General features: G+C 41.9%; 1 protein-coding gene across 1 annotated transcript; it reads right to left on the reverse strand.

Moving 5' to 3' along the window:
* Window positions 1-2,359: 2,359 nt before the first annotated feature.
* LOC147611127 (protein STRICTOSIDINE SYNTHASE-LIKE 10-like) lies at window positions 2,360-4,276 on the reverse strand. Its single transcript, XM_086785788.1, has 4 exons — window positions 3,779-4,276; window positions 3,384-3,659; window positions 3,124-3,291; window positions 2,360-2,989 (listed from the first exon to the last, which is right to left on the reverse strand). Exons 1-4 carry the CDS (start codon window positions 4,132-4,134, stop codon window positions 2,581-2,583), a joined length of 1,209 nt encoding a protein of 402 aa, XP_086641914.1. The 5' UTR covers window positions 4,135-4,276; the 3' UTR covers window positions 2,360-2,580.
* Between the last annotated feature and the right edge of the window lie 5,724 nt (window positions 4,277-10,000).

Genomic DNA, 10,000 nt, shown 5'->3' on the forward strand with positions numbered 1-10,000 from the left:
CGGCATATTCATGTTCTTTGTGAAAGAAATCTATTCAAGATGAGGTTGTAATATAGATTGGCCTAACAAATCCCACGGTTTATATGATGTGAGATTGTGTTCATTCCATGGATAGATTTGAGCTTGTATTGTTCTGATTTCTGTGGCCACTTCAAACCTAACCTTGAGTCTCAAAAGCTTAAGGTCAAGGGTTCTCTATTCTATCAAAAAAGATTTTAGAAGCCTCTCCACATGGCACCTTTGCTATTTACACCTTATGCTTATAAATTGATGATGACCCCTTCCCCTTCATTTCGACACACCATTGCTTGGAAGAAAGCTCTATTAAGATTTCCTCTCTTTTTCCCACAAAGAAGAGCAAGACAAGAAGAAGATGGTATTCTTTTTGCTCAAGGAATGGTATTTTCATCATCAAACCTCCACCAATTGCTCTCAACTTTCTTCTCCAATATTTTCATCTCAAGTAAGCTCTTTTGGTTATTTCAATTGTGCTTAATTGTAGCAAATTAAGTGTTTAATTACTAATTAAACATTTAATTTGTTGTAATTAAACACAATTGAAATAACCAAATGAGCTTGACATGAAAATATTGGAGGTAATCACTTAACTTGCTACAATTAAACACAATAGAAATAACCAAATGAGCTTATTAGAGGTATATCTTAAATAGCACTTAATTTTTTGCAATTGAACACAATTGAAATAACCTAATGAGCTTACTTGAGATGAAAATATTCGAGAAGAAAGTCGAGAGAAACTAGTGGAGGTGTGATGATGAAAAAACCCTTCTTTGAGCAAAAAGAATGCCACCTTCTTCTTCTTCTCTTACTCTACTTTGTGGTAAAAAAAAGGAGAGGTAGTTTTTATAGAGGAGAGCCTTTCGAAATCTTTTTTGAAGAGGTCTAGATTCTTTCTTCTCACACTCCTACAAAAGCATTGTGAAAATGCCTTTACGAGTATCTAGGGTGGTACTCTACATGGATTAGTCAATTGAGTACCACGCGTTATGCATCCATCCAAACACCACCAAGAATGATTTCATCCATAAGTGTTTTTTGGAGTAGTCACATACAACTTGTGTTCCATGGCTTCACCTATTGGGAGTATAGTTTGATTGAAATGGCCCAAGGTTTCAATAATAGGTTCCCCTCTAGCATTAGCACAACATTATTACCAAGATTTCACCTATTATGATGATAGCTTGCTTGAAACACCCCAAGATTTTCAATAAGTTCACTCTAGCATTTGGCACAACATAATCTTCATGGATGAGGGTTGGTTAGTCCAACATTGTCCAAGTTTCCTAAGACATAAATCATAACTAGCCATGCCCTATTCGATGTGTTGCCAGATAGGCACAAATATGCTCCCTACCTGCTATAGGCACATCATGGTTAGGCCTGAGTGCCACTTCTCCCTTGGTGATTAGACTCCTAGAGAACGGTTTGCCATCTTGTTCAAGGACCAAACGGCCCTTTCGAAAACCTAGGCGAGATGAGAATTCAAGACTACAACCTATCCATAGTTGAATGGAAAAGCATGGACTTACACTCATTTTTGTTCAACATCCTTTGTCATTGGAAAATCCTTGAGTGGTTCAAGAGAAAACATTGAGTTTGAAATTTCATGTTGAATTTCAAGGTATCCATATAGAGCGTATGAATCCTCATCTTGACTCTCAAACATTGTCAAGTCTTGTTAAAGTTCACAATAGGCATTTTAGTGTCCTTTTACATAGTCTTTTGGGTTCTTGAATAAGACACTGCCAAAACTTTCTAGTTTTTGACGGAAGTACCCTTAGCAACTTTGAAGAATAAGAATGCATCTCTTAATGTAGATAGACAAGAGCTAGGGCAAGTTTTAGCAAAAGAAACAAACAACTACGAGCAAGCCTCCACATTATATAACTCTACCCAAATGCCATTGAGTTGTGGGAGTTTTCTAACAACAATCCCTAACATTTATGAATTGTAAGGAACATAGGGAAAAAAGTTTGTATATAGATTAAGGGTTAGCAATATGAGAGTAAACCGACCATCCCTTTATTTCGGAAGGGGAATGTGATATCTAAGGAGCCTTATAACCTTTAATCATACAACAAGTTAGCATCATTCTTTATCTACTTATAACATTTGCTGAGCTTTGGAACCGAGTAAATTGCTAGTCCAAGCTGATTTACAGCCATGCTTTTAGTTTCGTGGTTATCTAGCCCTACTGGGGTTCAAATTTACCTCACTGTCACACGTGTCCCTGTTCCTGGGGTTCAAATTTTCCAATTCACAGATTACAGATCTCTAACTCGTATAGTCCTGTGGCTGTCCCAGCAGTTCTTCTGTCCGGTAGCATGCCCATATAGTCTTGTCTAAAACACACAAACTTCATTCAACCCCATTAAAAGGTTCATGATGGATTTACATAAAACACACACACACACCCGTGCCCAGGCCCATGCTCACACACTGAATCAATCCAACCGAGTAAAGATGTGTATGGTGTCTTATGCAACTTGGCATTATTGCATGTACTTCCATGTCGAGTTGAGCTCTATAATAAGGGGGAAAGAGAATGCTTGCTCTAGATTATGGTCTATGAAGGGAGAAGAGAGCTATCTGAGGAACTATGGCAGAGCTTATCCACAGAGTGCCGTCTCTCTCTTCGCCTTCACTCACTGTCTTCACGACTTTGCCTTCAGAATCCTCCAACACCTGCAAAAGCTTCCCGTCCTCGCTGAAACGAGCCAGCATTGCATGTGGGCGGGCAGCCAACATGAGCGAATAGATGTATGGGAGGGGTATAGGGAGCCTAGCCATGACAGCTCGTATCCAAGGATGGGGGCTCATGCGCTCAATGAAGCGGCTCCGCTTGCAATGCATGGCCACCCAAAACTCTCCCTTCTCGTTTCTACGAACGTTGTCAGGATGCCCGGGGGACAAAGCAAACAACTCCGCTTTTCCTGCATTGGGGCCTTTCAGCCAATACCGCAGCAGACTGCAGCAAGAAAGACCCAACAAAAACATTGTTCAATGAGCCAGCTGATGACATGCCTGCCTACTGTTTTTGACTCCTCAACACTCAGAGATGGCCAATTCGCCATGCAAAACTGATCAATTATGGTAGTTTACCTTGCCGCTATTCCCTCAGCCACCACTAGAAAAGACCCATCCTTGCTCAATGCCACACCATTGGGGGACACCAGATCTCTGAGGAGAACTTCGGTCTCTCTCGTGGCCGTGTTGTACCTCAAGAGCCGGCCGGTATTGTCCCATGCAAATGCTGTGAGCACAAACTGCCTGCACGCAGTGAAAGCATCAGATGAATACCAAGCAGCTTATAAATGGGCCATACTTATTACCGTAACAAAGGTTTGAGATCCTGAACTTACTTGCGCGTGTATTTGGAGCTGGTGTCGGTGAAATAGACGAATCCGTCTGAATCCAAATCCAAGTCATTTGTGAAGGTGAAGGGCTGGCCCTCGGCCTCTGAAGTGAGGGGGCGTGCGAGGCCTCCTTGGGCACCCACCACCAAGAGTCCGAAATAGGCATCTGCGATATATAAATCCCCAGAGCTCTTGTTGAACCGCAGGCCTAATGGCCTGCCGCAGACGTGTTCTAGTTTGAGGTTCGGGGCGGTGGGGTTTTCAGGAATGCAAGCTCTCGTCCTGCGCAAAAGGAAACAGAAATGGGTTTTCTTTGTGTGAAAAACAATCAAAGACCCAACTAATGCACCCATTAATGGATACAGCAGGGGAGCGTAAGAACAAGAAGAGGAGGAGCTTACCAGTTAGGGGAAGTGTGGGCGAAGTGGCTCCAGCCAATGTGAGGCCCATTCCAGAGCATGATGCGGCCATCAGCAACGCCTGTGTAAGGGCCCCTGCCCTGCTCATCGAAGGCCAAGCTCTCAGGGCCCCCAAACTCAGGGGTCTTCATGATCTGAGCTTCTTGCAGGAGGTTGAGCTTATCTGCTGCTGCTGCTGCTGCTGCTGCTGTAGCAGGCGGCTCCCAAGGGGTTAAGCGCCCAAAATTAGCAACAAAATCAGGGTTATTGGAGACTATGCTAACTCTCATAGGGTCCGTGGCCACAAGCACTGCGAGCAAACCCACCAACATACCCATCCATCTGCAAGATCCCTTCATTGCTTCAATGCATGGGGATGGGCATGGGAAGCTCTATATGCGCTTCACTGTTTCTCTATAACATTCAACTCAGCAAGCTTCCCTTGGCAGCTTTGCCCTTAGGGCAGTGGACATCTTCAACACTAATCTCACTCCTCACCCACCCTTCCGACAAATCCGCTCAACCACCTCTCTTCAATTCTGAGTAAATAAATAAGTAGTACACTTTTTTTTTTTTGAATTGGCTCATTATAAAGTGTCCATTAATTGTGTACATAATAATAACTAGTATTGCACCCGTGCATTGAGGCGGACGAAGGTTCCAGAAAAGAACTATTCCCTCTAGGCCTTAAATTTGACGCCCGTTTGGGCGTCCAAGGCTATTTGAAGCGTCATATGAAGCCTCAAAACGAGCAGCCAGGCTTTACAAGGAAGCCCAATTATATGTATAAGGCTTCAAAGGACACCCATATAAATGACGTAGGCTTCACAGGGTTACAGGGATATATATATATATGTGTGTGTGTGTGTGTGTGTGGTCACAAAAAACAAGCGCAGAGATAAGCCTGGTTGCCAAGGCCTGGGCGCTGGACCTTCTAAAGCTTTAAAAGGGCTTATATTAAAAAAACGCAGCTTTAAAAGAGCGAATAAATTTAAACGTTGCTGGGAGCTGTGCGCGCACCGTGAGGAGCATGCTGCGCTCACCGCTAGAGCTTGGGAGTAAAATCGTCTTTGCTGGCGTCTTTGCCAAGTGGAAGGGAGGCTCTCAATTTAGCACTGCTCTGGTCATGTGGAGGTGGTGACTGGCTGCTCATGGCTTTTTTTTAAAGGCGCTGGCAGCCGCCCCTGGGTATCCTCTCTCAAATTAGCGCAGCAACATCAATCTGTGAGCTACAGGCACGGTGACGGCAACCAAGCCTTTTGCCCAGAAAGAGACGGCACCAGAAGCAGCACGCACGAGTTTGCGATTCTGCAGTCCTGAGCAGGCCTCTCTCTCTCTCTCTCTCTCTCTCTCTCTCTCTCTCTCTCTCTCTCTCTCTCTCTCTCTCTCTCTCTCTCTCTCTCTCTCTCACACAGTTCATTGAAACTTATGCGGGCAGCTCAGGTTGCTAAGGGAGTTGCCGGTCTGTTCGATTCCGACTATCTCATCCCAACACTTGGATTAATCCAATTGGCCCATTGGAACCTTAATTGGACCATAATCCAAAAATTTCTAAAAATATAGACCCTTAGGCTAAGGTCCTTTATACACATTTTCAATTAAGTCCAAATGCACATTAAATTTCAATTTCAAGGGAATCCATTTTAGACACTAGGAGGATTTTTATATCTTAAGATATCTTAATTTAGGATTATCTCTCTCTAGGCTAAAATAGGGTAAAACAAGATCTTTCTTCTATTTCAGAGAGCGGAATAATTACAAGAATACATTTGGGCACACTAGGGTTTATACTGTGGTATTATGTATACATGCACATATTGTTTTCCACATATTCCTCTCTTTGTACAGGTGGTGCACATCGGGCCTTTGCTCCAGGTTTCTCTTCTCCGTAGCAAGGCTTTCCTTTTTCCATCTTCTTTGATATCAGCTATGTTCTCTTCATGCCACAACAGGGTTTAAATCCGTGTGTTTCCATGCACATAGGTGATTATGCTGGATTGTTGGTCAGAGGTATGCATGTGCGCATTACATTTGGGTACACTAGGGTTTGTACTGTTGTTTTTCACATATTCCTCTCTTTGTACAGGTGGTGCACATCGGGCCTTTGGTCCAGGTTTCTCTTCTCTGTAGCATATCTACACGGTTGATAGTAGGAAATTGACTCAATTTGCCTTAGAGTCATCCAAGAGATTTCGAAGATGTCACGAGCCAATCTCATTGCTCTTGATGGATTTCAAGCACCATCAATCCCAACAAAGGTATATTGTCGACATATATGATTTTTGTTCTAAATTAGAGTACCTGCTACCATTAATATTTTAGTCTCTTATGCTGATTACTAGTAAATATTGACTTTTACTAGATGAAGCAAAAAACTTTATTTGATGCTTATGGAAAAGGCAAAGTACAAGAAAAGGGTGCACGAGACATAGCATCAACAACCAAATTACAGATTTTTGGATCTTCAAGTTACAGTGAGCATGATGATATCGACATGGAAAGTCCTCATGACATATTGCAAGACGACATGGACATGATTGGTATGCCATCATCTGATAATGATACTTCTAAATCAACAAAGGAAGAAAAGATCCGAAAATTTAGGCCAGAATGGTTGCATAAGTTTAGTTTTCTTAAGCATGTTGTGAGTGGAGATAAGGAGTTTATGAAGTGCTTATGGTGTGAACGATATAACCTGAAGGGACCATGGGGAAAGGGAAAAGGTTGTAAAACCATGCAAATGAGTGCGATCCGCAAACATAAAAGATCTCTTGAACATAAGTTTGCTGCATTACATTTTGTTAATGAAGGAGGGGTTAAAATACAAGAGCACATGGAAGTCTTGACATGTAAAGTGAAAAAACGAGTAATCACATGTATAAAGCTAATGTACTTCATAGCCAAGGAGGACTTGGCATGTAAAAAGTATAGAAAGCTTTGTGATCTAGCTTATGCTTTAGATGTACAAAGTATGCCTGTAAAAAATGATTACTCTGCATACATGAATGGAATGGCTGGTAAAGAATTTGCTTCTTGTATCTCTGAATATTTGCAAAATGGTCAGCTCATTGAATTCAAGCAGAGTCCTTTTTACTCCTTGATGATTGATGAGACTACAGACAGATCTTTGGAGAAACATTTGATTGTTTACATCTCGTTTTTGTCTTCTCATGGTTTGGGTGTTTGTAAGACACGGTTTGCAAGGTTGATTGTGGTGCCAAATGGGCAAGCTCAAACGAAGTATGATGCAATCTTGAAGGTTTTGGATGATGTTGGTCTTGATGTGCAGCACATGGTAGGTATCGCAACAGATGGTGACAGCTTAATGCTTGGTTGCCATGATGGTGTAGTTGCAAAGCTGAAGAGAGTTGTGCCTCATCTTGTCAGTACGCATTGCATTGCCCATAGAGAGGCATTGGCTATACTTGATGCATCAAAGTCTTTTCCATGCTTATCTTATGTAGACAAAATTGCAAACAAAATCTATTCTTGGATTCATGCGTCTAGTATACGGCACTCGTGTTTTCAAAATTTATTACAGAAGATAAATTTACAGGTTTTGGAGGTGTTGCAAATACACGAGGTTAGATGGCTCTCACGAGGTAGTGTTATGGAGCGTTTGGTGATGCTAATACCTGCTATTCTTACCTTTTGGAAGCAGGAAGCACCTGCTTGGTATGCAAAATTACGCATATATAAGGTGCTTTTTGTGATTCATATGCTTGCTGATGTATTACAAGACTTGGATACGCTTAACAAGTATTTTCAGGAAGAGGTTGTGGACATAGCTTCGGTGAGTGCATACATTGAGGTGACTTTGAGTTCTCTTAGGCGTAAGTTCTTGGGGCAAGAGTTTGCAAAAGGTATCAAGTTTTTGCAAAAGTTTATGTCTGACACAACAACTGGAACTTGGTGCTATGTAAATGAAAATGGTGAGAAGTACTTACATGAGATGTTATATGTAAGTATTCCAGGTAGAGATAAAGATGGCACCCGACTTGATCTTGGAAATGGAAATGTTGAAACTTGCGAACAGCTTGCAAAGGACTTTGTGCAAAAAGTTATTGAATGTGTCAATGATCGTTTTCCTGATGTCTACTTCTTTAATGCAGCAAAATTGTTTTCTCCACAGTTTTATCCAAAAGATGCAAAGCGCTCAAAGACTTTACAGTAGAGAGAGCAAAAAGTGGTAGAATGGTTGGACAGGTTGTTGGGTAAGGTGGGAGGTTATCTTGTAGATGCACAAGGTTGTAAGGAAGAGCTCTTATCATTTTCTGACACACTTTATTATGCATGTGAGGGGATGAACATGAAGGAAGCATGGCAGCTTTTTGCAGCAAATTCTTATTGGCCTGAAGCAAAGTGAAATAGATTGGGATATAGTCCATCACATTTGGGAGCTAAGAAAATGTAGAAAAGCTGCCATGGATTTGTAGAGATTGATGGTGGGAAGGTGATATGTGATAACATGATTGGTATTGAATGTATAATCAATCTTGAAGAGGTATTACATGTTCGTCATGAAAGTATTGATGTTTGGGCTATTTCATTTATGCTCCAATCATGTTGATCTCTAACATTTGTCTTGATTCAAGATGTATTACTAATGGTTTGTGAGTTGCAGGTTGTGATCATAAGAGAAATAAGTTGCATGTTGTGATATAAGCTGCATGTTGTGACATAAGTTGCAGGTTATGAGCATTATGCTTTTTGATAGGGACAATAAGTTGGTATGTGGTTTTCTAGTAGCTATGTTAACTTGAGCTTTCATGTATACTTTGAAATTTTGGTTATGACATAGTTTCAAAGGAGAGTTTGTGAGTGTGTGCAAGCAGGTGAAGGTGACTATGGAGCAGCTTTGAAAGCTGCTTAGTAGCAGGTATCTATGGCTGGTACTACTAGGTAGTCACCTCAGCAAGTATTAGTGGCAGGTACAGATTTGGTACAGCAAGTACAACAAGATGACATTAGCAGCACAGCAGGTACAGGGCCTGTATGTGCAAGCACAGTGGACAGCACAGCAAGTTCAGTAGTTGTACAGCAGGTACATGTGCTGTACGGGTTCAGAGGTGCTGCTGTACGGAATGGTGCAGAGAGGCACCAGCAAGTATAGAATGAAAAGCAGAAAGAGAATAGTGGATGCAGGGCCCTTACACTACTCGTCAGGTTCATCTCTTTCATATAACTTACTTCATTTGTTTAATGAATCTTTTGTTGCCTTCCCTAATATATACTAGATTTCAGATTGACTTCTCTATTTACATGATGGTAGGACTACCTCACGGGACGAGCAAGTAGATTTTTGATTGCAAGGATGTTGACGAATGACCCTTGTTATGCTATATCTCAGAGGTAAGAGCCATAAATTTTTTGATTTAGTTACATGTGAGCGCATACATGATTTTGTGGTGGTCCTTTCTTGAGAAATGCTGGTTTTTAGCTTTAAGCATATTGCGGCTTGTATTTACACACAACTATTACTTTTCAATGGAGTTTGTAATGCTCTTGAAACCCTTTCATATGTGGCATATGACCATACTAGGCATGGTTGAGATGCATGGTAGTTTGACTGAAGTTTGGGGGATTCTCTCGTGGATGGAGCTGTTTATATACATATATCGAGGGATTCTAGGTACTGCTAGACTAGTTGTTTCGTCTGAAAAGCTGCACACACTTTGAAGTTTGAGCACAAGCGCGATAGTGCAGTAGAGAAGATACATGTGTGGTAATGTGGGAAGCCCGAGTTTTAAGGCAGAGAGTCATTTGAAGCCCAAGATTTCGACACAAGGTGTCACCAGTACATCGAGGAATCCCGACATTGGGCTTCAAATTTAAGGCCTTTTAATTTCCCCCTCCTCTCTCTCTCTCTCTCTCTCTCTCTCTCTCTCTCTCTCTCTCTCTCTTTCACACACACACACATGCGCATACACACACTCTCAAATGTTGAAACTCTCTCTCTCTCTCTCTCTCACATGCACACACATACACACCTACTCGCTCGCTCTCTCTCTCTCTCTCTCTCTCTCTCTCTCTCTCACACACACACACACACACATACACACACACATGCACACATTCCCCTCTCTCTTCTTACACTCTCCCACACAGAGAAGCGCTCTCTCTCTCTCTCTCTCTCTCTCTCTCTCTCACACACACACACACACACACACACGCGTGCGCGCATATGCACACATACACACACACTCTCTCTCTCTCTCTCTCTCT

The sequence above is a fragment of the Cibotium barometz genome, chromosome 48 (genome assembly GCF_041138505.1).
Source record: "Cibotium barometz isolate CiBa-2024 chromosome 48, ASM4113850v1, whole genome shotgun sequence".
Taxonomy (NCBI): Eukaryota; Viridiplantae; Streptophyta; class Polypodiopsida; order Cyatheales; family Cibotiaceae; genus Cibotium; species Cibotium barometz.

Coding starts and splice junctions, on each gene's coding strand:
- LOC147611127 (XM_086785788.1), bottom strand. CDS start 4,134: ATGAAGGGATCTTGCAGATGGATGGGTATGTTGGTGGGTTTGCTCGCA. Junction 3,660..3,778: donor GCCCACACTTCCCCTAACTG/GTAAGCTCCTCC, acceptor CCTTTTGCGCAG/GACGAGAGCTTGCATTCCTG. Junction 3,292..3,383: donor AGCTCCAAATACACGCGCAA/GTAAGTTCAGGA, acceptor CACTGCGTGCAG/GCAGTTTGTGCTCACAGCAT.